The following is a 27,200-nucleotide window of genomic DNA, read 5'->3' as shown; positions in this document are numbered from 1 at the left end:
ATACTTTTGGCCACAACTGTATTCCATATGGGTATCATATGTGTAGACATTGACCTAATCAATACTATTGATTTTGTAGGTATTTGGGATTTTCAATGTGTTAAGCTATCTCGAAGTTTGCTAATTTTCATTACAAACTTGCTTATAAAGACAACTTTAATTTGCAGGATTTTTGGAGTATTGTTTATTTGTCAGGTGTATAAATAATATTGATTATTTAGGTGTCATCTTCACATTCTTAATTTTTTCCTTTTTTTCCCTTTATTTAGGACTTTCCTTAAAAGGAAAGACATGGTTTCAGCAACCTACTTTTATGGTTGGAAAACCAAACACAGGGTTCCCAAATTCAGAAACCCCATAAAGTAAAGTCCCTAACGACTGGAGGCCAGAGCAGTAAACACAGTCACTGTATTAATAAGGAAGGATGTCTGAAACGCGTATGTGATATCTAATTCTTGGATTTTAATGGATTGACAATAAAAGCTGGAGTTTTAGGACCCCTTTCTGGATTTTTTTGCACATTTTTTCCTAAACGCGCTACACTTACATTTCTGATACCTAACAACGTAATTGAAAAAAAACTAAACGCAAGTTGGATTCTTTAACAGTCATACTGATGTCATCATACACCACAAACTTTGTAACTGATCTCATATATTTCTAGAAAATACTTTTCTTAAGTTTACATTTTACTTACATCATAATTTTTAGCACCTTTGACACTGACAAACATTTGACTATAAGACCTGAATATAATGTGTGGACGGTTTGGAGAACAAAAGTAGGAATAATTATAATACTTACACTTTTGACACCTGCCCCAGGCAAAGTGATGTATGTTTCGCCCCATTTATGACTGCCTCCATTTTTTCCCCACACAGCAGGACCACGGACGCCCGATCGTCTAATAAAGACTTGAAGCTTCGCAGAATCCTCTCCAGACACTAAGCTTTTAAATGACAGGCAGAGGTCTCCAGAAAATGAAAGGTGTCCGAGTGGAAGGACCAGCCGTGCTACCTTCCCAGAGGTTCCCTTGGGTTCAATGACTGTTAAATATTTTCCTCCTAAACAGAGCAATGATAATCATGACATATAGTGACCTTTCAAGAAGAGCAGTAAATTAGAGCGGTCTAATAAAATGACTTAGCGCTATAGATTTCATTACATTCTAATATGCGCTATATAGCGGAATTAGGAAATGTTCGCTAAGACTATTGGGAATAGCAGATAAAGCCCTCTGCAATTTGGATACAACTTTAGAAAAAGACAAATACCCACAGGTCGCTCATTTTCATTCAAAACCTAAATGAAGTCAGTGACTTACGCTGGCTTTCCTATTAACAATGCACAAGGCTTTATTAACTTTATTAGCTCCGGTGTTATCAGTAAATGAAGTATGCCGCTGCAAATATAATGAAATGGAAATGGGAACATGTCATAAATAATTTCATTTTAATATGATTAGTATATAATTTATGAGGAGGCAGTACATAATGCAATTTTTGAGTGGAAATGGCAGGGGACACCTCTAAATGTCTTTATAACCCATAATTTGATTCCTGAACTTTAGGTCAAAAAACGCTGATCTGTAGCTGTCACGTATGAGGCGCTAACAAAGCATCTACACAGCACAGTCACCATGAAGCCTTCATAATAACTCCATAACTATACTCGGCCTCTGTCACAAGAATTGTGTCCCTATGGTTTAGCAGCAATCATCTAGTACATGCACACGTGTAGGCCATGAGGGGCTTTTTCTCCCAGTTTACAATCAGGTATTGGCCTTCTTTTCACTCTGTCCAAAACCTGGATCAGACTCAACTGATCCTGACAGGCTACAGTGTACGGCACTAACTGCACAAACTATGAAATATTAAGGATTAACAATCATTAATTCATTAAACTATCATTTTAAATTAGACATAGTAGTTAAAGGGGTTTTCCACTGTTACAAATGTGGTCCTCAAACTCTTTTACCCATGTAAAATAACAAACGCAGCTGTTACTCGCCTTCCTTAGGTCCAGCTCCGGCTCTTTGCCTCTGTTGCGGATTCTGTGTTTTGGCTGCAGTGCTGATGTCATGACTACAGTGAATCTCACCGCTGCAGCCAATCACTGAGCTCTGTTGTCTGCATCTGCAGATCAAGGGAGCTCACAGATATGTTAAAGCGGTGATGTGCACTGTAGTCATGGCATCACGGCTGCAGCCAATATACGGAAACTGGAGCGGAGGCATAGAGTCAGCGTTGGACCTTTTTTATTACATGAATAAATGCATTTGGGGACTAGTTTTCTTAAAGTGGAAAGTACCTTTAAATTGCCCATAAAGCAATGCAGATGTACATTATTTGCTTTTTGTTAGGCTGTAGTAGATCACAAGAAGAGCAAAGAAAAACTGAGGATGATATTGATATTTCCATATGAGTCAGAGATCTTATATATTCTTTCTTTACAAACATTATTTTTCATTTTTCATCATACATTAAAAGCAAGTAAAAAAAAATCACTGGATATACCATCCCTTCAAAAAAAATAATTTCCATGTCATCACTTTAAAAAAAAAACAAAAACTGGAAGGTACCTCCAATTAGGGTAGAGAACCTACTACATAGTAATCTTCCTTAATGCTGGTACTAAACACGCCATCTACATTTAGGTATAGTCATCCGAGCCTGACGATTTGGGTTGGACCAGCCTTCAATCTAATGTGCATGGGGACTCCCTGCCTCTGTCCCGTCAGATGATATCAGGGTAGCGAGGAATCAGATATTTAGAATTTGACTGCCCAATCCATTTGTTCTCCCGAAAATAAGAAGTAGAAGGTGTCCGGTTCGGTAGCGGTGTACCCTCCGTTCCCCATACAGAACACATGAAAGGTTTGCCTATCTGAGCCTTCACATGTATGCGGAAGTTGGGTGATGTGTACAGGAGCAGATAATAATAAGCCAGAACATACGGAGCAAGCTGACTCATGGGTTTTTCTGCTGTTCGGGTGATAAGCTAAATTCATGGTGAGAAGTCAAATGGAGAAAGCAAAACATCTTACCTGACTTGTCTTGGATCAGTTCCCAATGTAAATCATTTTCTCTATCTCTAATCCAGCCGCACAATCCATTGTCAAAGTCACAGCTATGGATCAAAACTTCTGCAAAGTATCAAGGGTATTGTGTTCATTTAAAGGTTAAAATCTCCAAGATGAAATGAACATGTCGGCGGTTAAAAGAATAAGTAAAGAGCATTTGCTATGCTTAGTGCTTACTACATACTTACCCATAGGAATCCCGAAATCACACGCCATCTTGGCAAATGGCGAACTCAGCTCTTATACTGTGTGGGCTGGGATAAAGCCATACATGACTTAACATGATTGAAATGCCTTTATTGAAAAAGACCCGTCACCTGGTCAAAAGTGGACAGCTTTTACTTTTTTTATACTCGGTGTGAGTATTGTTTGTTTATCTAAAAAAAACGCCATATGGTTCCAGATACTTGAGTTTTTTTAGTCAGTGCTAATTTATATGGCATTTGTCAAGGGAGCAGTGCTCACAGGACCCTCTGGAGGCATGGCTCACAGGACCCTCTGGAGGCATGGCTCACAGGACTCTCTGGAGGCATGGCTCACAGGACTCTGGAGGCACGGCTCACAGGACCCTCTGGAGGCATGGCTCACAGGACTCTGGAGGCACGGCTCACAGGACTCTCTGGAGGCACAGCTCACAGGACTCTGGAGGCACGGCTCACAGGACCCTTTGGAGGCATGGCTCACAGGACCCTCTGGAGGCATGGCTCACAGGACTCTCTGGAGGCACGGCTCACAGGACCCTCTGGAGGCACGGCTCACAGGACTCTGGAGGCATGGCTCACAGGACTCTCTGGAGGCACGGCTCACAGGACTCTCTGGAGGCACGGCTCACAGGACCCTCTGGAGGCATGGCTCACAGGACTCTGGAGGTACGGCTCACAGGACTCTCTGGAGGCACAGCTCACAGGACTCTGGAGGCACGGCTCACAGGACCCTTTGGAGGCATGGCTCACAGGACCCTCTGGAGGCATGGCTCACAGGACTCTCTGGAGGCACGGCTCACAGGACCCTCTGGAGGCATGGCTCACAGGACTCTGGAGGCACGGCTCACAGGACTCTCTGGAGGCATGGCTCACAGGACTCTCTGGAGGCATGGCTCACAGGACTCTCTGGAGGCATGGCTCACAGGACTCTCTGGAGGCATGGCTCACAGGACTCTGGAGGCATGGCTCACAGGACTCTCTGGAGGCATGGCTCACAGGACTCTCTGGAGGCATGGCTCACAGGACTCTCTGGAGGCATGGCTCACAGGACTCTCTGGAGGCATGGCTCACAGGACTCTCTGGAGGCACGGCTCACAGGACTCTCTGGAGGCACGGCTCACAGGACTCTCTGGAGGCATGGCTCACAGGACTCTGGAGGCACGGCTCACAGGACTCTCTGGAGGCACGGCTCACAGGACTCTCTGGAGGCACAGCTCACAGGACTCTCTGGAGGCATGGCTCACAGGACTCTCTGGGGCATGTCTCACAGGACTCTCTGGCGGCATGGCTCACAGACTCTCTGGAGGCACGGCTCACAGGACTCTCTGGAGGCACGGCTCACAGGACTCTCTGGAGGCACGGCTCACAGGACTCTCTGGAGGCACGGCTCACAGGACTCTCTGGAGGCACGGCTCACAGGACTCTCTGGAGGCACGGCTCACAGGACTCTCTGGAGGCACGGCTCACAGGACTCTCTGGAGGCACGGCTCACAGGACTCTCTGGAGGCACTGCTCACAGGACTCTCTGGAGGCACGGCTCACAGGACTCTCTGGAGGCACGGCTCACAGGACTCTCTGGAGGCACGGCTCACAGGACTCTCTGGAGGCACGGCTCACAGGACTCTCTGGAGGCACGGCTCACAGGAGTCTCTGGGGCATGGCTCACAGGACTCACTGGAGGCATGGCTCACAGGACTCTCTGGGGGCATGGCTCACAGGACACTCTAGGGGCATGGCTCACAGAACACTCTGGGGGCATGGCTCACTGAACTCTCGGGGGGCATGGCTCACAGGACTCTCTAGGGGCATGACTCACAGGACTCTCTGGGGGCATAGCTCACAGGACTCTCTGGGGGCATGTCTTTAGGCTGCTCTGCATTATTGCCCTATAAACACCACCCCCTTGGTAAAGACCATAACGAACAGCACTAAATAAAAAGGACAATATCTCTGGAACCATATGACAGATTATGAAAAAGTATGCTGGGCTGTAGACACATAATTGCTGAAAGAGACCACTGTCATCAGGGTATACTGTTGCCTTAATAATGTTTAGGTAAGTAGAGTGGGTCATAGTAACTTCCACATCAATGCCAAGACCAAGGGTTTCTACACAAACATTTGCAGCATCCACGAGCTTGCCCACATTGGATATCTCATCCTAGTGATAGGTCATCACATGTAAGTAAAGTACATGTGCCTCGCAGAAATCATGATTGTACAGCCCAGGTCATTTTCTTACACTTCTCTATGGTCCAGGTCTGATGCTGATGTGCACATTTTAGGTGCTTTCCGTGGTGGATAAGACTTCACTCTGAGCATGTAACCTCATGCTTAGAAAACTGCACTGCACTTTCTACTCTGACAGCTTTCTACCACATCCAGCAGCAATTTGTGCTACAGTTTCTCTTCCCTCTTCGCTCATTTGTCATCTTTGATGGACCACTTTTAGGAGGAACTACCTCCACTGGGAACATCTCATCAGACCACCTGTTTTGCTGATGTGCTGACCCAGTAATCTAGCAATGATAAGGCCCTTGTGTCAGACGCACAGTTCTTTATGCCATTTTTCCTACTTCCGAGACATCAAGCTCAAGAACTGACAACCTGCCAGCTGCCAAGTATGACCCACCCGTTAACAAGTGGCTCTGATAAAGGACAATCAACGTAATTCACTTTGCTGTAACCTGGTTTTAATGATTTGTCTGATACACATGACATTGCCACTTCATTTACATGATAATACTTAATTCTTCAGGTTTTGAATGATTCTGGATTAGCAGACTGTTTGGGGCAGGAATCCATTTCAAAGCTCTTAAATTGGTACACAACTGGATTCTGGATATATTTTACTGCATGTGATTTGGGAGGATGGGAATTCAGAGAATAATCATGTTGTTAAAGGAAAATTCTCCAAATACACAGGAAAAAAGACATTAAACACAGAAAAGCCAAGGTACATAAGATTTATCTCCAAAAGTTTGGTTCGTAAAACAAAGATGTCCAGTTTTATGTGCACATGTATTCATCAAATAATTAGGCAATATATAGAATATGGTAGGCAAGTACTCAACAGCCGATGCAAATATTACTTGACTTTACGCACAGCAAGATGATGAAATATGCTTTCATATGACTATAAATTCTTACCTGGATCGTCATTTTCTTCATATTCATCAGCACTCAGCCCCCTCTCAACATCGAAGTGAAAAAAGATATTATTTTCATGCCGTGGAACTATAATGTAAAGGGAGACGATCTTGTAATTCTGTGCTTGGCTGGATAAGAACTCTATGCAGGAGTACATTACAGTAAAGTACAAAACTAAAGATAAAATAAAATAGGGGGATAACTGTTTATTCATAATGACATCATTGCACAAGGAAGGTAATATTCCGGCAGAGGGAACCAAAGGAGGTTATGGAATCGTTATTTATTACGAGTTTATGGTTTTCCTTTACTGTACTTACTCTTTTCTGATTTAGATTTTGTGCAGTTATATGATCACATCTCTGACCTTTAATAGATACTATTGGTGGGGTCATCATTTGAATTTTTTTATACTGAAATAGTAGTAAAGAATTTAAGCACAACCCATGGACACTTGTACTTAATGCATTAATAAAACCTGACGGTTAGAAGAAAAACAAGACAGGGATTCCTTTACTCTGGGATAGGGACTAGGTCAGGTGATTGTCAGTTTATTGATCTCTACTTTTACAAGCAATGTGTATAGTTTCATTACAGAGAAACATGAGCTGAAGGAACGTTAATTCTAGAAATAAAACATATGAGTAGACAGGAGGTAATTCAATCTGCAGGATTTTCTGCATCTTCCTATAATCCTGCACTGTAGAAATCGCGCAGAGAACACATTGATTATTGTCCTTCAGAACTGTTCTACTTTTGAATGACTGAGCGGGTGACACTTATCCAAAGGGGATGGGTTTAACAATCTTTTTGTACGATGGGTGACAGGTGGGAGTGGGAGACCTGCTGCAGCAGTTTTACATACATATAACGCATAGTGACGAGGAGGGCATGGCTAATCTCCTGGGAACACACACAAGTTTTTTTTATATTTTCCTTTATTTTATTGCAATATGAGACAAAATAGGATCAATGGAGAGACGTTTTTCTGGGATAGTTTTTAACTTTTTAGGCATTTTTATGTTGTAAGAATATTTCATCCTTTATATACACACACCTCTATATTCACTTACTGATACATTTCTTCTTTAAAGTGAACCTCTCAGGTGATACATGCTGCCCAAACGAGACAGACACATGGCTGTGATCATACAGCCAGTGCCTGATAAATGTTGCCCATGATTTGGGCAGCATGTATCACCTGACAGGTTCCCTTTATGCGATTTTTTCGACTCGAAAATCCTCCAAAAATAACAAATTTGAGAAATTAGAAATTAACAAGTTATAATAGCTGTAGGGGAAGCTAAATATAAGGACTTTCCTCAGGACTGAAAAGTAATGAATAAAGAAATAATGTTCTTGTTATTCCTCTAACAACAGCAGGGAACGTGAGAACGTTTTACAAGGTTGTTACTAGAGTCCTGTAAGACCCTAAGCTATCTAAACAATTTCGATTGCGCTGTGCTCTGTGTTACTTAATCTTGGACCTCTTATTTCACTATACATAGCACTAATCCTGTATGAGAAGACTCCTCATTCCACGGACCCTGTGTGAAAGAATTGGAAGATCTGACATTCTAGCCATGTTCCATGTAATCTGGGAGGTCTGCATGTGAACACCATGGAGCACTTCTCGCCTGCAGGTGCAAAGACTGACAGGCATTTGGGGTCAGAACACAAGGGAATCCTATAGTATGTCTTCATACCAAATCCTTATCACATAGTTTACTCTTAGGCTAGGTTCACATTGCGTTAGGGCAATCCGTTTAGCGCTAGCGCTAGCGGATTGCGCTAACGCAATGTTTATTTAGGGGCCGTGTTTGGGGTCGTGTTAACGTCCCCACTCTCGCAGATCCCCGATCTGCGAGAGCGGGGAACGGACCTCGGGCGCGCCGCGGACGCTGCAAGCAGCGTCCGAGGCGCGTCACAGAAGAACGGCACATCACTAGCGCGAGCCGAAAAAGGCACGCGCTAGTGATGCGCTGCAGGAGAAATTTACATTGCTGTCAATGGGCACGCTAACGGACCCGTTGCACGGCGTAAATTGCGACATTTTCGTCGTGCAACGCTGTCCGTTAGCGTGCACACATTAACGCAATGTGAACCCAGCCTTATAAAAAAAGGCAGCAATTAATCCTAGTAAAAGAATGTGTCCTGTTACATAATGACCAAGTGTAGGGAAATATTTATAAACTATGGCATATCTTATGTCAGTCTAAAAGCAAATGCCCGCTGAAGACGTGCACAGCTCCTAAAACCCCTACTGCATTATTGGGCTGTCCGTGTGCTAGGAATTGAAATGTACGGCAGCCATGAGATAGTGTAGATTTTAGCCTCAGGGTATGTTCACACGTTCCTGATTTCAATCCTTTTTTTTCCTTTTTTCAAGGCTTTTTTTTAAAAACCGCAGCTCTTGGCAGAAAACGCAGGTGCGTTTTTGATGCGTTTTTTGATGCGGTTTTTAGTGCGTTTTTTTATGCAGTTTTCTCTGCAGATTGTCTGTGTTTGACACAAATAAAGCTTTAACTGCAGTGGGGGAAAAAAAAAAAAGAAATGATGTCATTTCCTTGTCCAACCCTTTTCTTCTTCCATCCTCCATTTTGGGACTAAACACCAAAATGAGTGGACGTGTTTTGAATGACAGCGCTCCGCAGAGTGCTGAGCGTAGGCCAGATCACAGCCCGCGGATCCAGCTCTATCCAGCTATTTAAGTCTACATTCACATTTGCGGTCTGCGCCGCAGCGTCGGGCGCCGCAGCGTCGCCGCATGCGTCATGCGCCCCTATATTTAACATGGGGGCGCATGGACATGTGTCGCACTTGCGTTTTGCGCCGCATGCGTCACTGCAGCGCACGCATCCGGGCGCAGAGGACGCAGCAAGTTGCATTTTTGCTGCGTCCAAAATCAATCAAAAAAAGGACGCATGCGGCGCAAAACGCAGCGTTGTGCATGCGTTTTGCTGCGTTTTTGTTTGCGTTGTGTGTTGCGGCGCCGACGCTGCGGCGCACAATGCAAATGTGAACATAGCCTAAGTGCCACGTATTTAAGTGCCACGTATCACGTATTTAAGTGCCACGTATCACGTATTTCAGTGCCACGTATTTCAGTGCCACGTATTTCAGTGCCACGTATTTCAGTGCCACGTATTTCAGTGCCACGTATTTAATTGCCACGTATTTAAGTGCCACATATCACGTATTTCAGTGCCACGTATTTAAGTGCCACGTATTTAAGTGCCACGTATTTCAGTGCCACGTATCACGTATTTCAGTGCCACGTATTTCAGTGCCACGTATCACATATTTCAGTGCCACGTATTTCAGTGCCACGTATTTAAGTGCCACGTATTTAAGTGCCATGTATTTCAGTGCCACGTATTTAATTGCCACGTATTTCAGTGCCACGTATTTAAGTGCCACGTATCACGTATTTCAGTGCCACGTATTTAGGTGCCACGTATCACGTATTTCAGTGCCACGTATTTAAGTGCAACGTATTTAAGTGCCACGTATTTAAGTGCCACGTATTTCAGTGCCACGTATCACGTATTTCAGTGCCACGTATTTCAGTGCCACGTATTTCAGTGCCACATATTTAAGTGCCACGTATTTCAGTGCCACGTATTTCAGTGCCACGTATCACGTATTTAAGTGCCACGTATTTAATTGCCACGTATTTAATTGCCACGTATTTCAGTGCCACGTATTTCAGTGCCACGTATCACGTATTTAAGTGCCACGTATTTAAGTGCCACGTATCATGTATTTAAGTACCACGTATCACGTATTTAAGTGCCACGTATCACGTATTTCAGTGCCACGTATTTCAGTGCCACGTATTTAAGTGCCACGTATTTAAGTGCCACGTATCACGTATTTATGTGCCACGTATTTAAGTGCCACGTATCACGTATTTAAGTACCACGTATCACGTATTTAAGTGCCACGTATCACGTATTTAAGTGCCACGTATTTAAGTGCCACGTATCACGTATTTTTGCTATTTTAAGGTGGCATTAATCCCGGTCAATAATGGAGAGGTGTCAATAAGACGCCTATCCATTATTAAGCCAATGAAAGGGTTAAAAAAAAATCCACAAAGACTAGAAAAAAATATTTTAATGAAATAAAGACACACACTTTTTGACCAAATTTTATTAAACGCTCAATCCGTCAAGAAGACCCTCGACCTGAAAAAGAGGCAAAATAAAAAAACAAATTCATACTCCCTGGCCCTGTCCGCAGAAATCCATCGAGGGTCCCACGAAGATCTTCCATGGAGAACAGACACATCCAGAGATATGTCTGCTCTCCACGGCTGCAGCAACACACTGACAGGAGCCATAGTTCCTGTCGGTGTGTCACTGCGCGAGCGAGTTTACCGGCGGTCATTGACCCCGGAACTCTCGCTTAACAGCAGTGCTGCGTGGGAAAGTTCAACGCAGCTGTACTGCCGTTAACCGAGACGCCGGAGCCATTGAACTCCGGAACAGTACGCGATACACTGCTAGGAGCTTCGCTCCTGGCAGTGTATCGCCGGAGAGCAGCCGATCGGAGTGGGACACTCGTTTTATGGATTCTGCGGACAGGGAGTATGAATTTGATTTTTTATTTTGTGATTTTTTCCTGGAGGATCGAGGGCTTCGCCTACAAGTGTGCTGTTGGTGAGTATATACTCTGTGTTATATGTTGTATGTACTGTACTGTGTGTCATGTATGTGTATTGTGTGTGTTTTGTGTAACTTTACAACTGTGCTAAGTCGCTGGACACAGGGACAACTCTCCCATCCTAATTCCGGATGGGAGTAGTAGTCCCATATGGCGACTTAGCACAATGGTGGCACTAGCGTCGCATGGGGACACACACACACACACACACACACACACACACATACATACATACACACACACACACATACATACATACACATACACACACACACACATACCAAATCAATCAAACGGCCGACACGATCCCCATGCGACGGTATGCCTCCATGTCTCTCCGCCCAAGCACTTCCGCCCACGCACTTCCAGCCGCTTCCCCGCACTTCCTGCTGCAGCGGTTCTGCACCACAAACCGCAATAAAACCCGCAGATATATTTTTGATCTGCGGGTTTTACTGCGGGTTTGACCTCACAATGGAGGTCTATGGGTGCAGAACCGCTGCTGTTTCGGACAAAGAAGTGACATGCTCCTTCTTTTTTCCAGCAGCTATTCAGCGCGGCTTTTTTTTTGAAATTCAGGATCATGTGCACAGTGGTTCCTGTTTTCCATAGGGTACATTGTACTGTACCCTGCATGGAAAAAAGCTGCGGAACCGCAGCGGCAAAACCGCTGCGGTTCCGCGGTAAAATACGCACTGTGTGAACATGGCCTCATAGTACGCCAGCTTTCATAAGCTCTACTCACTGTTAGAAAAGTGATCGTTCAGGCACAAAAGGGTAAAAAGAATTAAAATTTGTACACAAATAGCCCTTACATCATAGTAACGTACTGGCACCCTATTATACACGATATGGTATCCCCACTCAACGTCGAATATCCCTAAAACATGGTGAGATGCAGGGAGAGGGACGAAGGAGCTTACCACGCTGAGACTGTGTAGCTGGAAATTAGTCCGGAGTTCCTCCTGAGGGTGCATTTCCACTGGTGATCACAGGAAGGTAGACAAAAAATAGGAAAAGATTCTGGCACAATCATCCCTGGATGGTTGTGCCGGAATCTTTCCTTATTTTTCATCTATCCCCAAGACACCTTAGTACCACCTAAATAGTCCAAGATATACAAATAACACCCAGATCATGCAACAATACCCTACATGCACAGGGAAGGGAACATATACACTCACTGGCCACTTTATTAGGTACACCTGTCCAACTTCTTGTTAACACTTAATTTCTAATCAGCCAATCACATGGCGGCAACTCAGTGCATTTAGGCATGTAGACATGGTCAAGACAATCTCCTGCAGTTCAAACCGAGCATCAGTATGGGGAAGAAAGGTGATTTGAGTGCCTTTGAACGTGGCATGGTTGTTGGTGCCAGAAGGGCTGGTCTGAGTATTTCAGAAACTGCTGATCTACTGGGATTTTCACGTACAACCATCTCTAGGGTTTACAGAGAATGGTCCGAAAAAGAAAAAAAATCCAGTGAGCGGCAGTTCTGTGGGCGGAAATGCCTTGTTGATGCCAGAGGTCAGAGGAGAATGGGCAGACTGGTTCGAGCTGATAGAAAGGCAACAGTGACTCAAATCGCCACCCGTTACAACCAAGGTAGGCCTAAGAGCATCTCTGAACGCACAGTGCGTCGAACTTTGAGGCAGATGGGCTACAGCAGCAGAAGACCACACCGGGTACCACTCCTTTCAGCTAAGAACAGGAAACTGAGGCTACAATTTGTACAAGCTCATCGAAATTGGACAGTAGAAGATTGGAAAAACGTTGCTTGGTCTGATGAGTCTCGATTTCTGCTGCGACATTCGGATGGTAGGGTCAGAATTTGGCGTAAACAACATGAAAGCATGGATCCATCCTGCCTTGTATGGAGCATCTTTGGGATGTGCAGCCGACAAATCTGCGGCAACTGTGTGATGCCATCATGTCAATATGGACCAAAATCTCTGAGGAATGCTTCCAGCACCTTGTTGAATCTATGCCACGAAGAATTGAGGCAGTTCTGAAGGCAAAAGGGGTCCAACCCGTTACTAGCATGGTGTACCTAATAAAGTGGCCGGTGAGTGTATATTACCTAGATACTGAAACGTAGGTGAGATATGTGACAGCGAGTATCCCATGAAAGTATTAACTGTAGTAAGCAACCAGTACAATCTAATACAATAATATAATACAGTCCCAAAAACAACAATGTAGGTCTTATATCCCATACATAGCAAAGAGGAGTCTGCTGAAAAATCCTCAATATCTGAAAAAGGCTCAATAAGGAAATGGTACTTAGCACAGTATACTTCCTCACTCCCTTCCCTGTGCATATAGGTTATTGCTGCATGATCTAAGTGTTATTTACAAGTCTTGGACTAGTTTGCACTAGAGTGCACTAAGGTGTCTAAGGGATACTCGACATTGAGCAGGGTGCGATATAGTGTATAATAGGGTGCCAACTTCTGCGACAAGGCAGGGTGAGACTTTTTAGGGTGTTAGGGATGTTTATTACACCCCCCTATTGACCCCCTGTGCCACCCATTAAGAGGATATATTCCTTCTATCTTTCTAGTTAATACGTAACATTTTTGTTTTTGTTAGTACCCTGTTTTTAATGCATATTTTTTGGCAGGTAAATTATTTATGGCCCCATCTTTATTCATCTTTTCAGGTTTTTACTAAAAATTATACATGAGGTCGTCAAGTACATGACCTACAGTATAACACGGCCATGAGGGATTAGCCAGTTTTGGTTTTAGAAGTTGAAGAATCAGGATGTAAATGGTTGATTTCTACCAAAATAAAACAATTATTGGTCTTTTGATCTGGGACATACAGTGCATTACGACTAATTCTACTAATCTCCAGATGTGGCCAATGTCAAGAAAAGAGATTGCATAAATGTCACAAAGTTCAAATCAAGGGCAGACATATCATTGGTGCACAGGGCCCAAGAGGAAAGGGGGCCCATTTCTTCCTCTAAGGCAGGTGCAATGTTGCGTTTTTAGGAGATCTTGGGCTACAAAGGGCCTATATATTGTTCTTCTACAGGGGCCTTTTCTGTCTGTGTCTGCCAGTGACTCAAATGCATGGAAAATTATCTGGAAATACCAAGCAATCAACATCTTTCAACCTCTTATGATCATACTTCTAACAAGATCTTTTACACATAAGGATTTTATGAAAGCACAACCGCTCATACAATCTCCTATGCCGCATTGAATTGTAAATGGAGAATTTTTATGACAGTATTTTTATTTCCTTTTCACCATGGAAACAATTCCTAAGAAATAGGGATGTGTCCGCGAAACAGGTCTAAAAATGCAGATCTCCAAAACCATCCTTCATGTCGATGGCAAATCTGGTGACACGACATGAAGAACAAATGTGGGAACAAAGAATTACTCATTCTACCGGCATGAAATATTGCACTCCTTGACAAGGAATCAATGTTCCCGTCTGCCATCCAAATACCAAACACATTGATTTAGATCAGCCTTGAACCTATAACAGGAAAACATGAAGTTATTGATAACTATGCCCTTGACTGCTCACAGGACTGCGGCACACTGAAATGTAGCACACAGCTAGTGTCTTGTTTTACTCTGCATTTGTAACATACATCATTTTCTAGATGATCAGGCAGTAAGGCTCTGATTCATAAAAGCCAGAATTCTGATGAAAATTGATTTGAAAAGTTGTGAAATTTTTGCACAAAATGAGTTGCCCAAAAATGTTGCAACTTTTTGCATTTTCATGCCAATTTAACCCAGCTCTAGCCATTTTCACGGGTCAGGAAGTGGAGGAACAGTGGCATGACAAGCGGTGGTGTTCCTTATGTCAGAGATCTGACTCCAGTCCCTGACTGGAGTAAGATTTGCGGTGAGGTGAACACGGAGGCGCACATCATTTTTCAGACATGCTTAATTTATTACGAAGTGTGTGTGTTAGGGGTCGAGTTCCCGCCTCTGCACAGGGGGAATCTAGGGCCATCTCCGCTGCGGTCTCCCATTCTTCTCCTGCCGCAGTGGAGCCTGCTCAGCGGAGATGTCGGTCCCAGCGTCTCGCTCAGTCTGACTCTGTGCAAAGGGTTACTGCTGCTTATCCAGCTTCTGCCATTGAAGCCAGTGCTGGGCAGCGGCGAGCAGACGCTTTTGGGACTAAGTCCTGCTTTTCTCCTTCTGAGCATGCCCAGGGTAAGATCTCTCATTGGATATCGAGGGTCACATGCTTGGATACTGCAGCAAAGCCCATTGGTTCTCCAGGAAGGTCCTGAAGTTGCTCAGGCTCTGTGGCAGCCTCTCATTGGTCCTTCTAGGAAGGTCTTGTACTTGCTGCAGCTATATAAGGTTCGCATGACCGCACGGCCATGCGCTAGTATCAATGCATGTTATGAGTTTTGCCCCAATGTGGTCACGCTTGTATGGATTCAGGGCCCCGGCTGAAATAAGCCACTTAGAATACCGGCACCTCCGGTGAGGAGATTGTATGTTTGCCTCCTTGACTGCATGACCACAAGCTGCTATCTGCTCTGTGTATTCCTGTGGAGTTTAACAGGACACAGTCCTTTCTTTATAGCGACTCTGTGAAGCAACAGAGATCGCTTTTACTGCCATATAGTGTCGCCGTTTGCCAGCAGCAGGTTCTTTTCCTGCATGGTGGACCCCGGGCTGCGAACGCACCAAATAACATCTCTATATTTACTCGGTGCGTTCCACCAGCCCTAACATGTGTGCTTCTTAATGAATCAGTAGCGTTTGACTCTAACACGCCCGCTCATCGAGACCGGCATAAACATCTTGATGAATCGGGCCTAAGACTCTATCAGATTTAAATATCAATGCAGAGAGCTAGCAGGACCAAGTGCAGGGATATAACAAGCAGCCACAGTCTACAATGCACAATGAAAATACACCATAAATGTACATAATATTCTGGATTCCTCTGCACAGACAGAATGCAGAACCAAGGTATGCAAGTGGAAACACGTCGGAAGGCTGTGTTCACACTATGACTGTAACCTATGTTTGCAACAAAAGTTGCCAGATCCGCCGTACGAAGGATACCACTGACGCCTGATGAGATGACTTGTAATAGGGTCCAATATTTTCCATCACGGTAACAGTATATTCTGGCAATGGAGGCTCCAAATATAGCCACTGACTGCAGTGTACACAGAACCTTAAACAGGTTTGCACCACTCATGTGGGTGGGGGATATAACCATCCTCTGGGCTGTCACTTCAGGGACACTAGATCTGAACGCAAGGGCTATCAATGAGGCCAGATAGATTAGAAGAATGCATACCCAGTTCACTGATTTTAGCAGGACTGGCCAAACATCTACTGTGTATGGTGGAGTCCTGACTCTCTCCTGGCTGTTAAATGTTGGAAAAAAATGGTGGGCAATGTATATTGAATTTCAACATACCGGACCCTTAGTTCCCATAGGAGATAATCCACACCCAGACTGCCTTCTCTATTAGCTCTACATATTTGCTTAGTGCCTTTCACTGAGTTCACATGTTACTGTTTGGGGCATGTATGGAAACATGGTCAGCATTGTGCACTTACAATATCACGCACTGTGTTTTACATACATGATAAGAGTAATTTTTGCATTACACAGAATTGATCTTTTGAAGGACAAAAGCAATCTTAGTTAATGATTATAAAATAGTTTGGATCCTTAATGATAACTGAAATGTTTATTCCCAGTTCTAGATTTCACACCAGAAACATAACATTATGTTCTAGAAAGGTCGCACCCTACAAGTGGTTCTAGGTAGATTTCCAGCAGCTCAGAGAGGAATGTAAGAGTACACCGGTAAGTCATGGTGTAATTGTTTGCCTGACATTCACTGACAGCCGACAGCGAGCCATGCCGGCCAATGCCAAGTATTTACTACAAATCGCATTCTTAAAGGGAACCTGTCACCTGAATTTGGCGGGACCGGTTTTTGGTCATATGGGCGGGGTTTTCGGGTGTTTGATTCACCCTTTTTCAGCAGAAAAGCATTAGTGCGCATGCGCCGGCGCACTATGTCCCGGAAGTATTTCGCTGTGTTCCGGGACATAGTGCGCCAGCGCATGCGCACTAATGCTTTTCGGCTTTGCCCGCAGTTGGGCAAAGCATACTGCGCGTGCGCAAGGCAAGATTGCCTTGTGCAGGCGTGTACTACGGAGGACAGAGAATTAACTTAAATCCAATATTGCGGCCAGCATGCAGCCAGCAGGTAAGGAAAGGGTGAATCAAACACCCGAAAACCCCGCCCATATGACCGAAAACCGGTCCCGCCAAATTCAGGTGACAGGTTCCCTTTAAGAAAGTTTAATGAGAGAGTTGAATTTGGGCTATACTGAAAATGGAAAATGTAAAAAAAAGACCCAACAAAGAACAAGCTGTTTTTTCTTTAGAAGGAAGAGGAATCTCCAGAAGGTAAGACCAGAATATTTTCTGTAAGGTTAGGGTATACATTGTCAATATAGCTAGTTTTGGCTTAAAAAGTTGAAGTAAATATAACAATGCCCACGATCAGTCCCAGCATCGATGGTGGGTGTTTAAACCCTTTGATGCCGTTGTCAATAGTTACAGCAACATCAATCAGCATCGTAGAGGGAGGAAGCTCTGTCTGTGCTCCAATCGGCACAATGCGATCGCATTGTGCCAGTGGTCTCAATGGTGACCTCGGGCCACGGGGTCACCCAGAGATGGTGGCCTGTAAGCTCCTGCCTCATCCATGTCTGCAAGACGCTATCTAATGCTCTGCAAGCAAAAGCCTTGCACAGTATTGGTTCAGTGATCAGGGCTGTGAAAGTTAATGTCCCATGGCAAAACAAGATAAAAAAAGTAAAAATAAAAGTTTTTAAAAATTGTAAAAATATTAAAAAAGAATCACAAAATAAAGAACAATAAAAAATTAAATATAAATCCAATAAATACATTCTACTTTCTAATTTTTTCTGCCTAGCAAAATCAAAACAGAAAGAGATAAAAAAAACTGAAGATTGAAAATGGTACAAATAAAAAGTCAACTCATCCCACATAAAACAAGCCCTCACATGACTTTGTCGGCATAAATATAGGAAAATTATAGCTCTCAAAATATGGCAATGGAAAAACTTTGTTTTGCAAAAAAAAGGGTCTTTTAGTGTGTGACAGCAGCAAAACATTAAAAATAAAACAATATAAATCTGGTATCACTGTAATTGCATAGACGCAAACAATAAAGTCGCCTAATCACTTATACCGCATGAGAAACGGCGTAAAAAATAAATAAAACCAATTCTTCACCTGTTGCTGATTTGTTCATTCTGTCTCCCATCTGAAATACGTGATTCAGACGGAACCTTTGGAGGAAGATTCCCTATAATGAGACAGATGGAGGCACTGAGGACGCTGCTGGCCTATGATCCAGCTGTGTCCGTACATAAAAATGCGGTCAACCACAGGTTTGTGAAAAGAAGTACACCGCTGAACAGAGGCCAGATGGAGTCCAGAGTAACTCTGCTGCCTCATTATAGTGAATGGATCCCTCGGGGGTTTCATTTGAATTACGCCATTCGGAGATTTAGATGGAAACCAGATGTAAGTGCTTGTCGTAGATCAAAGAATAAACGTGATCCAAAATATTATGTAAAATGTTCCCATCTAAAGCTTCAAATCAATCCACAAAAAAGCAAGTCCATCATCTGTCAATGGAAACATAGGGAGCTCCCATGTTACTGGTAGTACAAAGGCTCTGGAAAAGCACTATAGCTCCTCGTCCCCCAAAAGAAATCCAGCAAATTTTGCGCTCCTTAATCCAAATGCCCCTCTCCCGTCTGAGCCCCACAGTGTGCCTAAATAGCAGTTATCATCCACGTTTGGTATTTCTATAGCGATAAGAGCCCACTTAATTTACAGGTACATGTCTCCAGAAGCATGAGCTGGGCACAATGTATGGGCACTACAAAGTATTGGGACTACACTGGCAGATTTGCAATTTTCACTCAACTCACTCAATGCTGCCTGCTTCTGGTAAACACGCATGGAGTCAAAATTGTCACTAGACATGTAGATAAATTCCCAGAGGGGTGTAATTTCCAAAATGGAGTCACTTATGGGGAGTTTCCACTGTTCAAGCACATCAGTGGCTCTGCAAATCTATTTCAGCCACGGTTGCATTTCAAAAGTCAATTGGCGCAATTCCATTCCAAGCCCTGCCGTGCGCCCAAAAGTAGTTTTCCACCACATATGTGGTATCAGAAAATGCACAACAAATTTTGAGGTCCATTTTCTCCTGTTACCCTGGTGAAAAGAAAAATAATTGGGGCTAAAGTAACATTTTTGTGAAAAAAGTAAAATGATCATTTTTCCTTCCATATTCATTTAATTCCTGTGAAGCACCTGAAGGGTTAGTAGACTTCTTGAATGTGGTTTTGGGCACTTTGAAAGGTCCAGTTTTTGGAATAGTGTCCCTTTTGGGTATTTTCTGTCAAATAGGCCCATTAAAGTCACTTTGAATGTGATGTGCTCCCTAAAAAAATGGTTTTATAAATTTGTTGGAAAAATGAGAAATTGATGGTCAATTTTAACCCTTCTAACTTCCTAAAAAAAATAATGTTTTAAAAATTATGCAGATGTAAAGTAAACATATGGGAAATGTTATTTATTAACTATTTTGTGTGACATAACTTTGATTTAAGGGCATAAAAATGTAACATTTGAAAATTACTAAATTTTAAAAATTTTCACCATATTTCCAATATTTTCACAAATAAACGCAAGTTGTATCGAACAAATGTTATCACTATCATGGAGTACAATATGTCCTCAGAATCACTGGCATCCATTGAAGGGGTTCCAGAGTTATTAGCTCATAAAGTCACACTGGTCAGAATTAAAAAAATGGCCTGTCATGAAGGTGAAAAAAGGCTTCGGGTTGAAGGGATTAAGGTCACGTTCAGTATTCGGTCAGTATTTTACATCAGTATTTGTAATCCAAAATCAGGAGTGGGAGAAAAATGCAGAAGTGGTGCACATGTTTCTATTATACTTTTCCTGATTTTGGCTTACAAATACTGATGTAAAATACTGACCGAATACTGAACCTGTGAAAGTGGCCTAACCCTAAATATAGGAGTCAGTAACTATTATGCTAGTCAGAAAACAAACAATGGTCCCTGTTCCCAGTCATATTATTATTATTATTTATTATTATTATAGCGCCATTTATTCCATGGCGCTTTACAAGTGAGGAGGGTTATACAAAATAAAAAATAAGTACAATAATCTTAACCATACAAGTCATGACTGGTACAGAAGGAGAGAGGGCCCTGCCCCCGAGGGCTCACAATCTGCAAGGGATGGGTGAGGAAACAGTAGGTGAGGGTAAAGCTGGTCATGCAGTGGTTTGGTAGATTGGGGGTTACTGCAGGTTGTAGGCTTTCCAAAAGAGGTGGGTCTTCAGGTTCTTTTTGAAGGTTTCCATAGTAGGTGAGAGTCTGATATGTTGTGGTAGAGAGTTCCAGAGGAGGGGGGATGAGCGAGAGAAATCTTGCATGCGATTGTGGGAAGAGGAGATAAGAGGGGAGCAGAGAAGATCTTGTGAGGATCGTAGGTTGCGTGCAGGTAAGTACCGGGAGACGAGGTCACAGATGTATGGAGGACACAGATTGTGGATGACTTTGTATGTCATGGTTAGGGTTTTGAACTGAAGTTGTTGGGTAATGGGGAGCCAGTGCAGTGATTGACAGAGGTGAGAGGCTGGGGAATAGCAGGGGGACAGGTGGATTAGTCGGGCAGCAAAGTTTAAAATAGATTGGAGGGGTGTAAGAGTGTTAGAGGGGAGGCCACAGAGCAGGAGGTTGCAGTAGTCAAGACGGGAGATGATGAGGGCATGCACTAGTGTTTTTGCAAATTGTTGGTTAAGGAATGTGCGGATCCGGGAAATATAACTGAGTTGAAGTCGGCAGGAAGTGGAGAGGGCTTGTATATGTGGTTTGAAGGAGAGATCATGATCGGGATTACCCCGTGGCAGCGAGCTTGAGGGACTGGGGAGAGTGAGCAGTCTTTTACTTTAATGGATAGGTCTGTTGGGTGGGTCGAGTGAGATGGGGGAAAGATGATAAATTCTGTTTTGTCCATATTAAGTTTTAGAAATCTAGTGGAGAAGAAGAAAGAAATAGTGGACAGACATTGTGGGATTCTGGTTAGTAGGGAGGTGATATCTAGAGATGTAGATCTGTGTGTCATATTTCAAGCTCTATCGCTTTTTCTGTGTTAGAATTTGGATAGCCATAATCCTAAAGTATGTTTATAGACAGTACAATACAGCACAAAGGGATTTATACTTTTTATCTAGGTTTGGGTGGTTTACATCTGTTTTTGATTTGTGCCAAATTCTTCTTTATTTTGAAGCCTATTTTATATGAGTTTGCCTGTTTCGTTTATGTTCGTCATTGAAGGCGATGGAGATCACAGACTTTTTTATGTAATTTATCAATTGCAACTATTTAAAAGTCACACTTTTTTTGCTAAATATACTCCAGTGTCCCCCCAGAGTGATTTTAAGTATGCCCACAAAGTTTATTCAAATTTTGACAGAAGCAAGTAAGTCTAGAAGAGATAGAGAGACAGGATGTGAAGATGCTCCATGTTGTAAAGGAAACATTTGTGAAGTTATGCACTCGCTATCTATTGTACATGTTGTGCATATTGTACAATTCCCACCAAGTTACTTTTCAGTAAAAAGATGTTTATGGTTGACTGGTGGTCTCCCTCATTGAACTTTTCAATATCTGGTCTTGGCCAGCCAAAGTCATCCAGCATCAAGGGTCCTGAAAGGGCGTAGTACCCCCGTAGACAAAGTCCACACACCTAGCCAAGACCCCCATCTTGATATAGCGTCCTAGAGTGTAAAAGACAAGTACCTCACCCACGGCTATCTTTCCGCGCCACGTTACAAATTCATCTACCGTGCATGGCTACTTTAAGCCTTGAAGTCAGCGGTAGACTGAGTGAAACTTAGATATATTAATATGGATTTGAATCTTAGGATTTCAGTCAGTCTCCTTCATACCAACACACCCTAATAATAACACAAGTGCATAAGTTCTGGTCCATTGTTTTAGCAATAGTGTCAATCCTTGATAGATAAGATAAAATAGATGAGAACCAATAAAACAAAACTAAAAACCTAAACCTGGATAGTTTAATAGCAATACAGGTGGGATGACACAATTTATATTGCTAGCTTTACAATCATTTTTGTATGTGTTCCAAATGAACACAGAATTCTTGCTTGACATAAGCCACCATGTACGCCGGATGAGGCCCTCATCAATACATCTCTGGTCATCTACATGTTATCCTTCAGTTGCTCTGCATTTTGTTTTGCATTCCATTCAAAGGGTAAGAGATTGAGATTGGCGATCGGCCATATCCTTACCAGGGAGGAAGACAGTGGCGTAACTTGAAACTCATGGGCCCCGATGCGAAAGCTCCAACGGGGCCCCCAAATATTTTAAATCTTTAATAGCAATAGTCTTTTTCTATAGGCCAAAGGGACTTTTAGGGCCGCCTAGGCTCCAGGGCCCGGGTGCGATTGCAACCCCTGAACCTGTTGTAGTTACACCCCTGGAGGAAGATATTTAAGCCAAAGTAAATGAAAAAATAAGATGAATGCCTTCAAAAGCTAGCAGGTCTTCCCAATCAATATCAGTAATTTAAATATTAACAATACATCTCATTTAGAATTGAGAGTGAAAACACACGCACCGTTATTTCTAGGACTTCCTGAGTCAGCAAGCAGAACAGTAAGCGATACATTGCTGGAATCAGGCTCTCTATCCCTACATAATGCTGCTCTCAGTTTCCATAGCAAAAACCTCTGGACACATTCCCTTTCAAGAGTACCATCTGATTGATTTCTTTCATTAAATGGTCAGTGGGATATCAGGCGTGATACATGGAATCAACTGGGCAGGGATGCACTTTTATTTCTGCTTACTTGTCCATCCACTCAGATATAGCCACAAATAAGAAAGACCATTTTCCTTGTGGCTCTTGTCAGTGTCATTAGATGACCAGATATAAATATAATGACTCGAAGAGAGAAGGTCCATCAATTGGCCACATAATAGATGTTTGATCCATCTTAGCATTGAAAATAATGTCAGTGTTGGAACCATCTCATGACAGACATCAGCAGTGCCCAATGGATCCCATTGACTATAATGGGTTGCATTAGGTATCTGTTATGGTGTATATTCTTTAAATGAGAGAAAATGGTGCAGCATGCTGTACTATATCGTCTAGTATTTTTGGCCAAGTCTGCGCCAAAGGTTCCAAACAGAATCTCCAATGTAGATGTGAACAGACCTTTATAATAAAAAAATATGATGTGTATTATCCCATTATCTTAGAAAAGAGAAAGATGACTTGCAGAGATGAGGAGTGTCGGATAGGATCTATGAAACGCTAGTTGTCTTGGCCCTCTAAAGGAAGATAAACATAAGCCGTTCATCCTCGAGGTGCAGGAGCTACGTTCTCACCAATATCCAATGCACACACCGTGTTGTGTATTCCAGAGTTCAACCACCGAGCATCGTTATGTGGGTTGTAATTTGCCTTAAGCCACCTTTGGTCACAGTCTAGTGAAATTTACTCAGCAATGTTATGCAATTCAAAGAGGTTCTTGGTACTGTAGCCAGCAATAATAATTAATAAAGGAGGCTGAATGGCCTGTGAAGCAATCCAGCTCAAGGCTGAATGAGAATGGCATTCCTGGTATGTACCAATTGAACCTGGCAAACCACCAGGGAAACGTCTATTAATGGGCTATTTAACATTGGCTCTTCCTGACGCTAAATATCTGCCATATCATATTGCTCTAACTCAGTTTTAAATAAAAGTCCCTTTTATATATATGTGAGAGCCTTGGATAATGTAATGCTAGATAATGTGGTCTACAATTTTTTCTGTTGGTTATAGCTAATCATTTTTGTCAAAGAAGAATATCTCGTCTTGTAATATCTTGTAATAGGAACATTTGTAAGTAACCAGGGCAGGTAGCGAGGTAATACCTGTAGTGTGGCAATATCCATTATTTTGCAGCTTAATACAAATCTCAATGAAAACTATATTGGAGAGAGAAAGATACAGAAAGCTTTGTACAGTATATTATTAAAGGGAATTTTCCCCAATAAACATGAACCCGAACACTAGGACCTCCACATCACTCACTGTAGGGAGCGCACTGAGGAACAACGGGTGGCTTGAGGTCCTTATTTTAGTAAGTGGTAGAGGCCTCAGTAGTGAGATCCCGAGTGATTTGCCTACAATTAGCCTCCCTATTGATGGAAACCACCTTTAACTAGAGAAGAAAACGTTTTGGGGTAAATATCAGAGATAGTAAAGTCCGTCAGCACAAAATGACTGTTCAAACCAACAAAGGCGCTTGTTGCACGCTTGTCTATTGCTAAACAGTTCAGTGCACCTTCTCAACTACTTTTTCACATCTATTTCTACCCTCATCTGGGTATTGTTAAACCAGAGGTGGTAATTGAGCAGACGGTGCATGGAGGTAGATGGAATACAAGTAGGAGAGAAGGTGAAGTAAACTGTTTGGCTATACCAAGGGTGTACCGAGCCCCTTTTCTTGGTTTTGTGTTGACCGACTACCTTTAACTCTTGATATTCACCCCCCAAAATTCACTTCTCTATCAAAAGTGGTTTCCAACGATATTTAATATCTTCATAGACTAATTGGGAATGCCTGTGTTTGGTTTGATCTGTCATTCTGTGCTGACAATCGCCCTATAAGGCTCTGATTATTGGCATTATGGCTTCGGTTTAGCCATGACAAATATTATAGGTTCAATTAAAAATTGAATTCATAAGGTTTCCTTTGGGTATTTTTTGGGATAGAATGCATCAGTAGATGCTGTCCACACTGATCACATAAGAAAAGTGCACTGTGTCATGTCCTTGTGTCTTAAAACAGGGAATCACGAATCTCAAAGTTGTTCTGATAGTGTTCCTATTGAAAGGTAAGGGGCTGTAATGCCCATGTAATTCGGTGAGAGCACTATCAGAACAGACTGCACGGGCACAGTACCTAATACAGCAGAGCACCCATTATTTATACTGCTTAGAAGATGACTTGTCCTGCATATAACATTTATAGACCATAACTTAAAAAAAGAAATGTCCTGAAAAGACTTACTAAACACATCTCCTCTTTGTTTTCCTTGGTCCTCGATCCTATTATTGTCTGGTATCTTGGTTGAGAACTGATGAGGGTCTGTTGTAACAACTATTGGTGATTTGGGTGTTGGTGGCTTCGCTGGTGGTTGAGGTGGTCTTGTAACTGGTTGAGGCGGCCTTGTTGCTGGCTGTGGTGGTCTTGTTGCTGGTTGTGGTGGCCTTGTTGCTGGCTGTGGTGGCCTTGTTGCTGGCTGTGGTGGCCTTGTTGCTGGCTGTGGTGGCCTTGTTGCTGGCTGTGGAGGCCTTGTTGCTGGCTGTGGAGGCCTTGTTGCTGGCTGTGGAGGCCTTGTTGCTGGCTGCGGAGGCCTAGTTACTGGCTTTGGTGCTGGCCTTGTTACAGGATTAGGTGGCCGTGTTACAGGTGGAGCTGGCCTACTTGTGGGCTTGGGTGTCTTTGGTTGAGGCTTTGCTGTAATAGAGGGTGAGGGAGGCCACTTAGGATGTCTGGAGCCAAATTCTGGGATCCTGTTGCTGCTTCCTTCACTACCACTTAATGTGCTGCCATTTCCTTTAATTATGTTTCTCATATTATCGTTACCTGGTAGAAAATTATGTGGCCCTAGTGGATCAATCATCACACGGGGAATAGCTGTAGGAAAAAAAACAACATAGCATTATCTACCATCTCTATATTACTAATGCAGTACATAGGAATATCGAATACTTTTTCTCCAGTCATCAAAAAATATTCTAAACGAAATATACACTATAAACACACCAGAAGGCTATGCAGCTTCAAAATGAAATCTATCAGTATGTTAGTACGTTAAAATGGTTCAAAGTTTTCATGTGTATTTAATTTCAATGTAGAAGTAAAACACAATGATAACATGTATTTTATAACATAAACTTCTAGCCCATTTAAAGATATTGCTTGCTCTTCAAAGAAAGATTAAGTGCTTTATATAATTATATGCAAGAAAGTTCCCTTTAAATAAAGTTATCTTTACAATTAAAGTAGCCATGGAGGTGAGCCCCAACCCGACTACTTAGAAGTAAAGTTCTGTAGAAATGACATCATATCATCGAGCTACATGTATAGTAAACAATTCTTTTCAAGTAAAATGCATTAAGAGCCAAGTTATTTTTAAAAATTCAGTGGGACAGAATAGACTAGGTGGTCTTAAAATATGGGAAATTATGGAGCAGTGTGTCACATTTTAAAGCACGTTCCTTTCCAATCCACGGTACAAGGCATGTATGATAATTTTTGGGAGGAAATTGCTCACTAAATTTGGAATATTTAGCTTGGTAAATCTTGTCCCACCCTTGCTTTCTGCCATAGCACATATAAACATAGCAAAACGCACATTCAGAGGTCCATTTTTTCATGTATGAAAAAAATTGTCCTAACTTCCCCGGTAATTTTGTTCAGAGTTTCATTACAGTTATATCCAAGGTTGGTCCATCAGTTTTTCTTGGCTATGAAAAAACAAAAGAAATATTTCTCCATTTTCTCTTATCTAGCAGTTGGTGAAAAACGTACAGCACATGGTTGGCATCCTAGTGCTCCACACAGAATAATGAGCCCCATATATTTCTCCATACAGTATATAACGAGACCTATATATTGCTCTTTACAGTACACTGAGCCCCATATATTGCTCCATTCAGTATAATGGGCCCTACATATTGCTCCATACAAAATAATGGACCCCATATAATGCTCCACTCAGTATAATGAGCCCCATATATTACTCCATACAGAATAATGAGCCCCATATATTGCTCCATACAGAATACTGAGCCCCATATATTGCTCCATGCAAAATAGTGGATCCCATATATTGCTCCATACAATATAATGAGCCCTATATATTGCTCTATACAAAATAATGGACCCCATATAATGT

General features: G+C 42.6%; 1 protein-coding gene across 5 annotated transcripts in view; it reads right to left on the bottom strand.

Annotated features, from left to right (window-relative positions):
- The window catches only part of NPNT (nephronectin), a 94,362-nt gene that overhangs the window by 8,995 nt on the left and 58,167 nt on the right, over window positions 1-27,200 (bottom strand). For 4 of the 5 annotated variants that reach the window (XM_077278331.1, XM_077278338.1, XM_077278347.1 and 1 more), the window contains 4 exons: window positions 25,307-25,936; window positions 6,436-6,522; window positions 3,047-3,145; window positions 805-1,064 (listed from right to left, as the gene is read on the bottom strand). In XM_077278331.1, the coding sequence (XP_077134446.1) occupies window positions 805-1,064; window positions 3,047-3,145; window positions 6,436-6,522; window positions 25,307-25,936 (1,076 nt within the window). The remainder of the gene's footprint in view (window positions 1-804; window positions 1,065-3,046; window positions 3,146-6,435; window positions 6,523-25,306; window positions 25,937-27,200) is intronic. The other variant, XM_077278356.1, reaches the window with a different exon arrangement.

Source organism: Ranitomeya variabilis, chromosome 1 (genome assembly GCF_051348905.1).
Source record: "Ranitomeya variabilis isolate aRanVar5 chromosome 1, aRanVar5.hap1, whole genome shotgun sequence".
Taxonomy (NCBI): Eukaryota; Metazoa; Chordata; class Amphibia; order Anura; family Dendrobatidae; genus Ranitomeya; species Ranitomeya variabilis.
Note: the sequence above shows the minus strand (reverse complement) of the source record. Positions and strands in the feature narration are given on the sequence as shown.